A 15,398-nucleotide genomic window follows, 5' to 3' on the forward strand; every position below is an offset into this window, starting at 1 on the left:
ATGCTCTGGGTCTCTTCTTTAAGAGACGGTTACTGATGCACAGAAAGCATGATCTCTAATAATCCCTCTGGGACAAACAGGCATTTGTGAGCTAGTTAGAGAAGTTGGGGATGTGTGTTCTAAATATCAAACAGCAAATTTAGAAGCAAACTTGGAACATAAGCCCTTCCTACGTCGGGAACTCTCTTTTTTTTTTTTTTTTTTTTATCACTCCCTCATGAAATGCCCATGTTTTGAAGGAAGAGAAAAAAAGTCTTTTTTTTTTTCTGGAGAGACCTTGGCCTAGTCCACACCCATTGCCACCTCACTGGGGCTGTCGCAACGTGAACACTGGCAAAGCAGCCAAAATCAGTGCGTCTAGCAAGCACTGATTGAAATCCATCTCTTGCCATAAGGACAGTAATAAACTGAAGACACCTTAACTGCTACAGTTCACACCAGATGGGCAAGCACACATCCTAAGTAATGAGTTGGTTACTTACAGCTGTGCCATGTGTATAGATCTTCAATTAATCTCTTGAGCATGTATAAATCCATCACCTACAATGGCTCAAACTTTCTAAGCAGAACTTTTCAGAGGTCAGGCTCCTCCCTTAATTCAAAATACAGCTCTTAAGAACCAAGGGGTGGGTGAAATATAGCTTATTTTCATTATACCTCTGTGTGTGGATCAACTTGTATGAAGCATCAGAGCAATGATGAGGCAAATAAAAGTAACGGAGATTTTAAAGCAGTTGACTATACTCATGTAACACCCCTCCCTTTTTACTCCTCTAAACAATCATATGTATGTAACACCCAAGTCTCTAACATGTGGGTGTATGTGGACTTTTTGAAACAGTGAGCTTAGTGCCTCACTTGAACACTGATCCACTGACAGATATATTGGGGGGAAAAACAACATTAGTCCCACAAAATGCAATGTACTCTGATGCTCTGGAGACACATCCCATCCCAAGTATGCATCATGCTAAGTCAGGAGCAGATAACCTGTATTGCTTGGGTACACCTATGATCAATGGTTTGCAACCCTGAGGCATATTAGCATCACCTGCAACACTTTTATAGTACCATGCCTGCCCCAGACCAAATAAATCAGAAGCTCTGTTCTAGGCCCCAGGCATTGCTGTTTATGCTCTCCAGGTCATTCTAATGTACAGCCAGGGTTGAGAACCACTGCTAGACTAGAGTGGTGGTAGCTATTGTGCCAATATTCAAAGTATTCATGTAGGGTAGATTTTAATTTGTGCTTTAAAGCAGTAACTCTTTAGTCTTCCCAAGGACATTTCCAAGTATGGTAAAACTGCCTGTCTGTCTCTAATATTTAGCTTAGGATGTTAACAATCATGTGTGTGTGTGTGTGTGTGTGTGTGTGTGTGTGTGTGTGTGGTAGTCCTGTAATTGTGCTTCCTATATAGCTTTTGAATTTCCCCCTTTTTCCCTGTTGCCACATCCTTAGTTCAGATCTTCATCATCTCCCTAGTCTTGCTGTCCCTTCCCCACCTTTGGCTAGCACTGCTCCCAGTATTTCTCTTAAGCCCGACACATCTTTCCTCTCACACCCTCTTAATGGATCCTCCCGTCCAGAAAAATCTGTGTCCTCATCTGGGGGCACAAGGCCTTTCATGATGAGGCTGGAGAGAGTCTCATCAAGTCACAGGTCCCTTGTGGGTCCTCGCAAATCTCTTAATGAGCAGTTGTGGCCAGCTTCTGAGCCTTTGCTTGGACAGCTGGTACCTTACCCCATCCTGCCAGAAGTCCCCGTTCAAGTCTCTTCTTCCAAGTAAAACCTTCTCTGATCCTCCCACTCCTGTTCCCACTCCCTACATCTTCACTGCCTGTGCTAATACCTATATAGCCTAAGTGTGTCTGCCAGAGTGAGTGGGTGCTAAAAACAAAATAGTGCATGAACAGACATTTCATTTATCATACCATCAAAATTTTAAGTCTGTCTTCCCCATTAGATTCAAGGTTTTCTCTAGAGCCATGGGTAACATGGTACGTAATACAAAAAGCAAAGCTTTTGGAGACAAGTTTGGGTTAAAAACTCTGCTCTATCATTTACTAGCTGTAGGATCTTGGACAATTTTAAGTTTTCTCAGCTACAAAATGGGAGTGACACCTCCTCAGAGAGTTGTGAGGATTAGTCATGATGTGTGTAATATCAGACACATAGTAGGCAAACAACTATTTTTTCCCCTTGCCTCCCATTTACTTAACAATTTACCAGATACTCTGCAAAATTCATAACACTGCACTAGAAAGCTTGTGTTTTGAATTTTATGCTTCCAGGTGACCCAAGGTCTCAATTCTATATAAGTTCAATGTTCATCAGATTTGAAAACCTTCCTTTTTCCCACTGTAGTCATCTGGTGCATATTATACCTATTATTTTATTCAATCATCAACAGTTCTTTGAATTATTATTCCCATTTTTTTAAAATTTTTTTTTTTTGTAGCCAAGAAAACAGGAGCAAAAATAAGGTAATGGATTTTCTTTTAGGAGGGCTAGGGCATTTCAGAATCCTGTCCATGGACTCGAAGTTCTGGGCTCTGTCCTTTATGCCCGTTGCCCTCACACTCAGTCTTATGAATGCTTGCTTTTAAATGCAACCACTGCCCAGCTTGTGCAGCTAAGTGGCTGAATGTCGATCCATATACCAAGAGGTCATTGGTTCGATTCCGGTCAGGGCACGTGCCCAGGTTGCAGGCTCAATCCCCACTGAGCATGCAGGGGCATGCAGGAGGCAGCCAATTGATGTTGATGCCTCTCTCTCTCAATATTCCTATCTCCCTCTCCTTTCTTCTCTAAAGCCAATAAAAACTTATTTTAGAAATAACTAGGTAAATGCAACCACTAAGCTTTTAAAAATTAAAACCAACACTCCAATGATGATTGTTTTAAGGGCAAAAGTTATAGTAGTTAATTTTTAAAAAAAAAAAAAATATATTTGAAGAAGAGTTTTTTTCAGCCCCATAATTTGGAACTGAATAGTGGCTGTCACAGCCTCTCTGACTGGACTCCGCCGCTTGGAGCCTTGGTTCCTTCAGCTCTAACTTAAGAACAACGATAGTACCTGCCTTCTGCGAATACGAGGACTAAACACGCTAACAGGTGCACTTCCAGCGCAGGCAGAGCAGGTCCGGCACAGGGCAGGGCTTGGCATCCATCTCGCGGGAACGTGAGGTTGTCCTTTAATGTGCTCTATCACAGGAAAGAAGACACAAAGGAAACATTCACTCTTAAACACCTTTTGCTTAGTTGAGAACTCTAATAACACAAAAAGCACCCGAAGACAAATAAAAAGTAACTTTATTGACTGTTGATCTTACCATGAAATGCCTATAAGAATAATTACAAAATAATGCAGTTTGTTCTTTACACACTTTTGGTATCATCCCGCTATGTCGATCCTTTCACAGAAAGGATTCTTTACAGTTTGTGTAGATAGAAAGCTCACTGTTGCAAATACAAATGGAGAAGCAGTGCATACCAAATCGGTACACTAACTTAGCAATGGACATTAACAAATGCAGAATAAATAACAGCTTTATACTTTTTATTTTTATTTTTTAAAACAATTTCCAAATACAAAAATGTAGGTATTCAAAATGGATTTTCATATACATATATATAATTCTGCTGCAAACAGTGGATCACAAAACAAAAGTGTCCTCAGCATGTTTCATTCTTGAAAACCCACAAGACGACGCATCAATCCAATTAGAAAGAAGGTGTGCAAAACCACCAACTGTGCTGGCAGAACCCTGAAGACGTGGCTCAGGTGGAAGTTGAGAGAAAATAAAGTAAAAAGCGCTACCTAGTAAATACATTTACTTTATTTTTTTCTTGATCTTTGCAAGAAACACTGAAAGCTGAGGAAACACGGCACGTTGTGACCGGGGCTCTTTCCAGTCCAACTTCCCCAGGACCTGTCCCTTCAGCATCTACAGGAAACGGTGAATTCGTGATGATGTCTAAGAAAAACAGTCACGAGATGATCCTTTTGCACTTTCACCCTTTTATACAGAGGCTGAGATACTTTTATACATTCTGATATCTGAAACTTTGGTTCTTTCAAAACATTGGATAAAAGTACAATGATTCCATGTCTATAGAACTCTACAGAATTTTTTTTTCCTTTTAAAGTGTCAAGTTAGACTGACTTGACCAGGCTTGTGTGCACACGGCCCTGCCACGCCTGCGTGGGCATGCGGGGCACCACGCAGGTGGAGTGTGCTCCCGTGTGTGTCTGTAATACTGACTCCCATCCATGGGTAACACTGCGTGTTCTGCCGTCTCCTAAATCTATATCTTTGTTACCTGAAAACTTAACTTTGTATAAAAATATGACTGTTTCTTTAGAAAATAATAGTGTTGCTTCTTTTTTTTTTTAATAAAACCTGGTAGGTAGAAAAATGGTATATCAAAATATGGTAAACAAATGCTTTAAATATGAAATCATTAAAAACATCTCATAGAAAGACACTGTGCTAAAGTTCTCTCGTAAAGAGCGAGCAAGGCCATTACATCTAAAGGCTGACGAGTTCATTCCCCGGACTTGGTTTCCTTCTAAAACCTAAGAGCAGTGACAGAAACTGTCTTTAAAATGGCCCTTTCTCAAACACTAACATTTTCTGGATGCTTTTATGTCAAAATAAGAAAGACATCCTCTGGATCCATGGTTTTCAGCTCTGCTGATACCGGCTCCATTTGGAGAACTTTACAGGAAAAGGCAGTCCGCCTGGGTCTAATTAAATTCACTGGAGGTGGGACCCAGACATTTTTTTTAAAACCTCTCCAAATAATTCTATTATGCAACCAGGGTTGAGAATCACAGCGAAAGACACATGAGAAATAGTCATTTTATATGAATCAACTGATTGTCTGTAGGGATCATTCATTCAATGACGCATCCTCCCTATTCAACAAGACCGGCCACGTACATAAGACAGTCACGGAAGCTTTACACACGTATAAACACGCACTATCTCATGTATTTATATATGTATAATAACATCTGGGGAGAGTTAGGGTATTTCTGGTTAAGCAGAAACTAGCATTACCATAATTTGTTCTTGATTTATTTGAAAAACAAACACTAAGCACGAACATTTTCTAAGACATTTCCATCGTTTTAACAGAAAACAGTGTTGGAAACTCTACAAAATACATTGTGACATGAACACAGTTGCTCTATTCCTTTCTGGAAGAGCAGGAGGAGGACGTGGCACTGGGCACAGAGGAGTCACAGGCGCCGCACGCAGCATGGGGTCTTCGGTTACTGCTTCGCTCACGCCTGCCGGTCCTACCCTGGGCTGCACTTCCGTCAGGCACATCTCTTTGGCTTGCTAGACGCACTGATTCTGACTGCTTCGCCAGTGTTCACGCTGGGACAGCCCCAGTGAGGCGGCAATGGGTGTGGGCTAGGCCACGGTCTCTCCAGAAAAAGGAGACTCTTTTCTCCTCCCTCAAAACACGGGCATTTCATGAGGGAGTGATAAAAAAAAATGTACAGGCACACACACCTCACATCATCCCCATGATAAAAACCATGATGTTATTACGTGTGATTGAACTAAAAGAACAGAACGATGAGCAAACACACCACGGTTCCATGTTCTGAAGGCTCGGTAACCAGTAAAGCACATTTCCTCCCACAGGATCATGAACTCCAGGCACTTGTCTTGCTGTACATTCTCTTTCACGTCTGTGTAATACTTAAAGTGCAATTGTCCCAAGGCTTTGTTTCCGTCGCAAATATAAAGAAAGAGCTGTGTTTTGGGTGAGGGACATATGGCACGAGAAATAAGAAAGAACTCATGGCTTTCACGGCCCCAGGGGAACAGCGGGCGGCCTGCCGTATAGCTGCACGCAGACGTACTTTATACAACAAACTCCGGAACTTCATCGTGAGTGAGGTCCAGGGAAAAGTATTTGCTGGTTCTTTTGACTGGGAAAGCGTCCTGGATGTTGACACACTGCTGAGCCAGGCAGCTGTTGCAGTAGAGGCCTGCCTCGTCCAGTTCGTGGCCACAGCCAAAGGTGTAGCTCTGAGCAGTGTCTTGACACAGACCGGCGATGCGCAAGAAGTCTTTCTGGTAAAGTCTGACGTCATCGAGGCTCAAGCTATGCCGATCCGTGGAAGTCTTTGGTTTTCGACAAATAGTCTGCAAAACAAGGGAAGTCTGAAACAACTTGAAGAGGACAGGCTCAAGGGAAAGGTTAGCAATACCAGTATTTGCCTTGTTTTAAAGAGAGAGGCGGCGAAACTACATAAAGGGTGAAGGAACCCCCTGTATGTCAGAGAGGTTTCTAATCTGAAACACCCGAACCCCTGAGAAGAAAAATATCAGCACCACCAATAACAGGAATAGCAGCTAACGTGTACTGAGCCTTTATTATGTGGTGGTAGGCCCTGATATAAACACGCTACGTGTATTATCAACTCAATCTTCCTATGAGACGAGCCCTATGAGGCGGGTGCTATTATTCTCCCCATTTTACCAATGAATAATCCAAGGCATAGAGAAGTAAATGCAACACGAATCCAACTCTCTCGAGCATCTCAGAAATCAAGCAATTGTCTTAAAATAAGGCTGTATAGGTAAAGAGGCTGTTTCTTTGGAATACGGCAGTTCAGTGTGGCAATGCTTTCATGCTGAGGTCTGTTATTATGTTAATAGGAAATGGAAAAACAAATTAATTGTTTCTCCAGAAACAAAGACTGGAGAACTGTTTTTTAAAAAAGCCAGAATTCTTGGGGTGGAAGAATAACCTGGTGCAGAGAAGGCTGGGAGGCAGGTGCCAGGCCTGAGAGGCAGCTCTTGAACGCCCCAAGGGGCTGTGTTCTGCCAAAGGCTTCACGCAGCGGGTTACAGACTTCTGGAGCTCGTTATCCCAAGAGGTGGTACCGGCTGAACATATAAATAGTTTGAAAAATGGCTCAGATAATTACATAAATGGAAGATACTAAATGGGTTATTAATGGAAACGAGGCATTATTATCTCTCGCTTATGCTGCGGAACACCACAAAGGCCAACAACGCTGTTAGAATTAAGAGGCAAAAGTACCAGGAGGAGAGAAGAGGGTCCGAGCCCAACAATATTTTACCAGAAAGTGTCACCTTGGAGCACTCCCTGGAGATGACCATCCCTTGTACTCATGTCCTCCCAGGCGCCCATGTGCTTTCACACGGAGAATTCCGTAGGTCATCAGCACAAATCCTTAAGGCAGGCACAGGAATGCTCTCCCCACTTCCTAGGTGAGGACTCTGATCCTTAGCTGTGCCCCACAAACATTTATGTACAATAAGAGCTAACACTTAGTGGCCTAGCAGGGTGCAAACCCAGGCAGTCTGACCCTGGAGTTCATTCCTCCTAATCATGTGGCACATACTGCTTTAAAAGTTACGCAGTAGAGCTTTCAGAAAAATATTTGTTCTTAAGTATGTTTTCATTGATTTCAGAGAGAGGGAGAGAGAGACGGAAACACCAACGATGAGAGAGAATAACTGATCGGGTGCTTCCTACATGCTCCCTACTGGGGATCGAGCCCACAACTCAGGCCTGTGCCCTGACGGGGAATCGAACTGTGACCTCCTGGTTCATGGGTTGATGCTCAACCACTGAGCCACACTGGCTGAGCTCAGAAAAATATTTAATAACATGTCATTTCACATTATGACTACATAAATGAAAGAAGAAAGGGCAAATAAGAAAAAAAAAAAAAGAGAGAAAAAGGCAATAGGCAAAAATTACCAGAATGCAGAGGAAAAAAAAAAGAAATAAAAGAAATACACTGAAGAAAAAAAAAGAGAGAACCCAAGAAAGAGACATATAAGGAGAGATAGCAAGCACTCAGAAAATAGAGGTCAATATGAGTTGTACATTTTATCCAAATACTGCAACCGTTTGAGTTTTAGAGTATGATTAGGTCATCATTAGTATGAGTAGGTTATCAAATATCCTCCCAGAGTATACTTTGAAAGTTTACTCTGAACGGGAGAATCAGAGTGTGGAGATACACCTCTACCCAGCACGCCTGACCCGTTGTTGTGGTCCATCAACACATACACACACAGTCAGCCTGAGGTCTGGACACCTGGAGTGTGACACAAGGTGCATAATTTATCCAAAGCCAAACCCACTCCAAGCTAAATGGGAAAAGCAAACTGGAAGTCAGTTCAGAATGAAACCGTAATGCATGTATCTGGTAAGAATCATTTCCTCAGGATTTTTAATTTTCGCCTCTCTATATAAATCTGCATGCTGACTTGCTATTTAAAGTGTTCAGTTCCCTCCATACCTGTGGAAGAGAATCGGTGCTCTGGCCACGAAGTTTGACAACTGTTTCGGAGGAGCTGGAGGTGGAAGAACCGATTTCTTTCACAATCAACCCTAAAGTAAAACAGAGAAAAAAAAGCAATGAAGATTTCACATTATTCAGACCTCTTGCCACAGACACTGCTGCTACTGAAAAAGGAAGATCAAATATTAACCATTATTGGAAAAATTTCACAGTGATTCTTTGGTAGGAGACAACCAGGATGGAACCCATTTTATCCTCTATCTTATAGGAAATTGGGGTGAGGGGTGGGTTGAGATGAATGTGGGGTTTGAGTATAGGAAGAAATTTAGAGCCTGAATTTTCTGAAATAAACTTCTAACGAAGCTATCTATGATGAAGTTAGTAGTAAAAACAAAGACCGCAGGGTAAAGGAGTGTCTTTGCTAGGTCTCCTGCAATCTTCCCACTTTCCACATAACACCAGCTTGGAGCTTAATCCCACCTGGACAGTGACTTCTCGGTTTGGTCCACTTGGATGTGCAGTGGGTAAGTGTGAGGGCTCTGGCCTCTGGAGTCACACAGATCTGGGTTGATCCTCGGCCCAGACAAGTAATCAGCTATGTGTCCTGGCCAGTTACCTAACCACCCTGAGTCTCATATACAGGGGGCTGACAGCAGCACCTTCCAATAGAGCAGGCGTCCTCAAACTATGGCCCGCGGGCCACATGCGGGTGTTTTTGCCATTTTGTTTTTTTACTTCAAAATAAGATATGTGCAGCGTGCATAGGAATTTGTTCATAGTTTTTTTAAACTATAGTCTGGCCCTCCATTGGTCTGAGGGACAGTGAACTGGCCCCTTGTTTAAAAAGTTTGAGGACTGGATGAGGCTGGATTCCGGGTCCGGGTGAGGCCATGCACCCCGGGGCCCAGGTGATGCTGGGTCCCGGGTCCGGGTGAGGCCGCGCGCCCCTGAATTCGGGTGAGGTCATGCCCCTGGGTCCGGGCGAGACCAAACCAGAGGGAGTCGGACCTGCATTACCACCATCCAGAACTGAAAAGTCAGTGCTGACATGTATACATAAGGAACTGGTGGACATTGAAATTGAGTCTCAAAAGAACTGTTGGTCCAGAAAGAAACTCACTACAGACTGATTCATAACTGATTCATAACTGATTCAATAATAGTTATGCCTGTCAGCATAACTATTATTGCTCGTCTCATATTTAGTTCTTATAAGCATATTTCTAGTAACACATGATCTCACTCATCTAGGGGAAATGATGAACAACATAGACTGATGAACAAGAACAGAACCAGAAACAAGGAGGCATCGATCGGACTGTCGGGCCTCAGAGGGAGGATAGAAGAGGGTGGGGGTAGAGGGGAGAGATCAACCAATGGACTTGTGTGCATGCATATGAGCCTAACCCTTGGTTAAGGACAACTGGGGGGTGGGGGCTTGTGTGGGGTGGGGTGTGGGATGGGAATGGGGGATGAGGACAAATATGTGACACCTTAATCAATAAAGAAATTTTTAAAAAAAATAAAAAATAAATAAAAAGTTTGAGGACCCCTCCAATAGAGTTTTATGATGATTAAAGAGCATGTGCATGAAAAGCACGAAGTAGCGGGCCTGCACACAAAACACGCTCTTCTTAACTGACAGGGACACTGTGGCCATACCTCCTGCAGCCAATCCCCCTCACTGGTAAGAACCTGAAATGGGAGGCCACAGGGAAGATCAGCAGGGTCCCTAGTCACCCCAGTGCTCAGGGGCAACACAAATCCAGGGCTGACACTTCCTTATGAGACGGTGGCATGTGAGTGAAGCATCCCCAAGAAATGTTTCAGAAGGTAAAACTGCCAACAAGAGCTGGAGATGTATGGGAAGATCACTGACATTTTTCTTACAAACAGGTGAAGCAAGTAAGTAGGTCAAGTCCTTAAGGCCAAGTAATTTAAGTACCTTCCCACCTTATTAAAAACAAAACAAAACTGTAATGTGATTCTCATTCAGCCACTGCTAGTAACCTATAGAAATAATTTTCTGTGTTAAGTGCTTCCCTTGTACCCACTCCACACAAGCACTTTCGTGTACATTGTTTCATGCACACACATGCACACACGCACAGTGAGTGCGAGTGTGCTGTCTGTGTACCTATAATGTGCATATAATTATGATTTTATATTTAATACACATTGAAATGTTACTTGTAAGAAAAACTCAACCCAATAAAACAAATGGGCAGGAAGGGAGGAAAGCTGGGTATAAGAACTAAGCTAGCATGCCCAGAGCACCGGCCTGCTGATCTTTGTTGTTCAGGCAGAGGATCCTGCCACCACCGCAGGCCTGTTCCTGGCAGAGCACCTGAAGGCCAGGGTGCTGCTAGGCCAGCCAGTGGGATTCTCCCATATGGTCCCTCACGCTCTTGTAGAGTGAGTGTCAGGGTGGGGGACTGTGCTGGCCTTATTCATCTGATTCCCTGCCCACGCACATGGGAGCGGCTCAGCATCAGGGACTGTGGCTCTTTTTTTTTTTTTTTTTAATATATTTTTACTTATTTCAGAGAGGAAGGGAGAGGGAGAGAGAAATAGAAACATTAATGGTGAGAGAATCATTGATTGGCTGCCTCCTGCATGACCCACACTGGGGACTGAGCCTGAAACCCAGGCATGTGCCTTTGACCAGAATTGAACCTGGGACCTTTCAGTCCACAGGCCGACGCTCTATCCACTGAGTCACACCAGCTAGGGCGGGACTGTGGGTCTTGACAGGGCAATGGCAGTCACTCCAGCCCTAACAGGGTCTCTCACTCAATCAAAGCTTTGAGCAGCATAACAATAAGCATCCAGGCCACTTGGACAGTACTTGTACTAAGGCATCTTTCTCTAAAGAACAGAGATTAATTCATGACATGTGACAAGAACAGAAGGTAACTGAGGTTAAAAATAAAACCCATACTGCTAAGGGGAACTCCCCGGGAGAGCTCACCAGAGTGTCCATTGAGCTTCCGCGACAGGAGCATGTCCTCCGTGATGTAGATGCACATGTCCGGGCTGACCTCCAGGGAGTCTTCATTCAGCTGCTCCAGGTCCCTGGGGTCATCAACCAACATCTCTATTTCTGACACAGAAAAAGGAAAAGACATGTAGCGGCATAAAGGGAAATGATCGCCATAATGCATAGCCACATTCTGAGGGAGGCTATATAATCTACACTAATAAAAGAGAAAGATGCAAATTGACTGTACCTTCACGATGCCCACCAGCCAATCAGGAGCAAGTATGCAAATTAACCCAACGAAGATGGTGGGTTAATTTGCATACACAGGCGCCAAGTGGCCATGGCAATGACGCAGGCGTTCTGCACCGCCCCAGCCGCTCCGGGCCTCTGGGCAGCGTGGGAAGGCAGAAAGGCGGCTCTGGGCCAGAGCGAAGGCAGAAAGGTGGCTCTGGGCCAGAGCGAAGGCAGTGCTGGCAGCCAGGGGAAGGAAGGCCCATTCTTGCACGAATCTTTGTGCATCAGGCCTCTAGTTATTCATATTTGAAAATAAGTTGGCTTATGAGGCTTTACAGCAGTCCACTCTTGGGTCAATTCTCAACCAGATACTATTTATTCTCTTTCTCACAAGACTGCTATGTTCTCCACAGGTCTTCCAACACCATGATTTGTCAACAGTTGTTTACTCTTTAAGAAAGAAGAAAAGCTATCCTACCATGCTTCGGTCACGGGCAAACGGAGACCGATGGGTCATTTGGCTAATGCCAAAGCAGACTGTTGACACAGAGAGAATGAGTAGTTCATGGAGCTCCCCACTGCCCACAGCTGCCTAGTCTCAGGGAAGTTAGTGACTCAGTTTGGTTACTACATGAATTCGATAGTAACCAAACATGTTCTGCAGCTTTCCTTAATGGAGTCAGTATCTCTTCCCCAAACCTGAATGCTATAGCATTTATTTGAGGCAGAAAAATAATAAAAAAGATGTAAACAAATGCTAAGTTTGGCTGATGTAGGCTGTCCATCTTTATCTTATTTCCTCACCACAGAGTTAAGTGGCCAGGTGCTGTGTTTCTTTTATACTCCCTAGCGTTCTGGTGATATGAGAAGTATTTAAGAAATACTAATTAATCAAATGGCCTGGACTCAAAACTTTTTTTTTTTTTGAAAGTTCAGACATTTATGTCACTATCATTGAATCCAATCTGTTGTCCTAACCAATGCTTATTTCATGTGGAAATCAGAAATGCAGACCCAAGGGCTGTGGGACTAACTTTTCCACATAAAATCCTAAAACTTAGAATCTACAACCACCCAACCCTGTGGTGGCAAAGGTTCCTGACTAGAGGGATGTTTTGTTCACAAACAACCCAATCAAGTCATTGGGGAAGGTGGCATGACACTTCTCTGTTTTACTACTTCTTAGTTGTTCTGCAGGTATCACTTCTGTAGAACTAATACCTGAAAAACAACTAGGAGAGAAAAAGAAATGAGCCATAAGGACGGGGGCTGTCCTGTCGGCTTGGCGGGCCTGGGGGAAAGGTTACCATCGTCCTGCGAGTCCTCTTCCAGCCGGTCCTTGCCGCCGCTCTCCACCCCTGAGGTGTGGGAGCTGCCGTGGCTGGTCATCGAGCTGCAGGTCTTCAGCTTGCGGTGGATGGCGCTGCCGGAGTAGCTGTCCTCCGGCCCCGGGTCCCGAGGCTTGGTGTCCGCCTCGATGCCCGAGGTGTGGGAACTGCTGTGGCTGGCGGTGGAGTGACGAGACAGGCGCTTATGCTTCATGCTACCCGCACTGCTCCCGCTGGCCCGGGACCGCTTTTCCAGCTGGTCCATGTCAAGGTCCAGGTTGTCACTGATGTAAGATTCCCGGTACTGCTTCTTCTCTGTGTGGGAAGAATCAACCGATGGTCATTACACTCAACCAAGACAGGGGGACCGGATGGGGAGCTTAAGTGAGTCAGTCATCAGGCCAAGATCAAGTACAAGTTCACTCTCAGAATCTTCTGACAGGCTCTCCACCTAAGAACATTGCCCAGTGAACAAAATCCAGGACGACACATTTGAGGGGAGCGCTTAAACTACTCAGGGTTTTAGAGCTTCAAACACCAGAGAAGAAGGCTGCTCCGTGGCCGACCGACCACCTCGTGTCAGCAAACTGCCATTGGTCCCACAGTGAAATAAGTTCAGTAATTGAGAATAAACATTTAGAAAGTGTTTGAGCAATCTGACATTGTCATGGCAGCCACCACGGTGATTTTTGTACTTTGCAGAAGTATCAGTCCACAGTGGATTAGAAATTTAAAAAAACCTGCTCCTTCCCCCCAGGTAATTTCAGAAGCACTACTATGGGAGACTGTTGAATACACGTAATTATGCTAATTGCCACTCATTTCATTTGTTCATTCGGTCCACTGTTTGTTTAGCTCTAACTTGTTGAATACAACTTAAAATAAAACGGTCCTTCTGAGAATTTCTTTCAGGTAATTCTAGAATTTAGGTTTACATTAGCGAAGACTGCTTTTCTCCATCGAGGCTGAGTTAGTGAGACTTTCTCATCTAGTTAGAAAACGCAGTAATCACGACTGGTGTGTCACATGGCCTCTGATGGGTGAAAATGTTCCCGAACGCGTCAGAGCTGTTCTTTAATGCAGAGACACATCACTGCAAGTCCCTGTCATCAAGTGCTAAACCAGCCAGTACATCCGAGCACAAGGCTACAGCGGAGGTGCAGGGGCACACCGGACACAAAATGTTATTTTTGTGCTTCACGTCAGAAATTTAAAACAAAAAGATAGTTTAGCTTCCTTGTATTTTTAATACGGATGAGAAATGACACATTAGAACAATGCTAACCATGGAGAGTGCATTTGGGAAACATTAAGTTGATATTATCTCAGAAGCTGCTAACAAGGAGACTAATTGGGTCCTCAGGGGGCTGATCGCGGATTGAATTGTCTTGTTTCTTGGTTAAGTAAAAACACCCCGCTGATGTCTGGTCCCAGCTCTGAAGTATCGTCGCCACAGGCTCCCGAGAGGGAATGAGCGCCAGCAGAAAGAGAAGATGATGATGTGCTTTGCTGGATGCATAATGGGGAAGATGCCAGGGGAAGGCTGGGCGTGCATTTCTGGGCGCCAGCCCCTTCCTGACAATTCTAAGGAATCGGGCTGAGACACCAAGGCATGTGTGTGTGGCCACAGAGAAAGCAGAGTGGGACTGGACATCACAGCCCAACACGCACCACTGAGACAGAAGTGCATCCAACCCATTTTTTACGGTGAGCCTGGGTTCTAACGATTCCTGCTTTCTGCAGGCAACTGGTTGACATGAAGATGAGAGCTGAAAGCGTCTGCGAAATTCTCATACAATTTCTACTTACTGTACTTTCAAAATAATAGATAGCCACGTGACCCTCGGAAGGGTGGCAAGTGAAGGCAAAAAGGTAATAAAACAAAATAGGGGAAAAGTTCTATAGGGTATTTATTGGAGGTCTGAGGCAATTGGGAATTGTGGATCTGATCATTTAAAAACTTTTCTAGTCCGGCCGGCGTGGTTCAGTGGTTGAGGATCCACTGAACCAGGAGGTCATGGTTCGATTCCCAGTCGGGGCACATGCCCGGGTTGTGGGCTCAATCCCCGGTGTGGGGCCTGCCGGAGGCAGCTGATCAATGATTCTCTCGCATCATTGATGTTCCTATCTCCCTCCCCCTCTCCCTTCCACTCTGAAATCAATAAAAATATATATTAAAAACTAACTAACTAAATAAATAAAAATAAAAGCTTTTCTATATCTTTGCAAATAATCTTTTTAACCTCAGCTTCCCGGTAGGTTTGGGGCCAATCCTAGTCTCCCATACTCACTAGTACACGCCCTGGGGTACAAGCAGTCGCCAGTCTGCAATCCTGCTAGGAGCCTAGGGTACATATACTTCCTATCAGAGTGCACCACGAGGCTGGCTTCTGTCTCCTTTGAAGCGAATGTTACATCACTTATACCCTCTGCAAACATTTAAGAAGCTTCACACCACTCAGTTACAAAGTGAGGGAAATGCTGAAGTAATGCAGAAATTTGTTCTAAGGCGTGCAAAATGCAACTTTTCGTCCCCCTAGC

The 15,398-nt window shown here is 44.2% G+C and overlaps 1 protein-coding gene across 5 annotated transcripts in view; it reads right to left on the reverse strand.

Moving 5' to 3' along the window:
- Nucleotides 1–3,295: 3,295 nt before the first annotated feature.
- The window catches only part of FRMD6 (FERM domain containing 6), an 80,513-nt gene continuing 68,410 nt past the window's right edge, over nucleotides 3,296–15,398 (reverse strand). For all 5 annotated transcript variants that reach the window (XM_028141774.2, XM_008139054.3, XM_054716071.1 and 2 more), the window contains 4 exons: nucleotides 12,837–13,172; nucleotides 11,284–11,415; nucleotides 8,310–8,401; nucleotides 3,296–6,171 (listed from right to left, as the gene is read on the reverse strand). In XM_028141774.2, the coding sequence (XP_027997575.1) occupies nucleotides 5,887–6,171; nucleotides 8,310–8,401; nucleotides 11,284–11,415; nucleotides 12,837–13,172 (845 nt within the window). In that variant the 3' untranslated portion in view covers nucleotides 3,296–5,886. The remainder of the gene's footprint in view (nucleotides 6,172–8,309; nucleotides 8,402–11,283; nucleotides 11,416–12,836; nucleotides 13,173–15,398) is intronic.

This window comes from Eptesicus fuscus, chromosome 5 (genome assembly GCF_027574615.1).
Source record: "Eptesicus fuscus isolate TK198812 chromosome 5, DD_ASM_mEF_20220401, whole genome shotgun sequence".
NCBI lineage: Eukaryota > Metazoa > Chordata > Mammalia > Chiroptera > Vespertilionidae > Eptesicus > Eptesicus fuscus.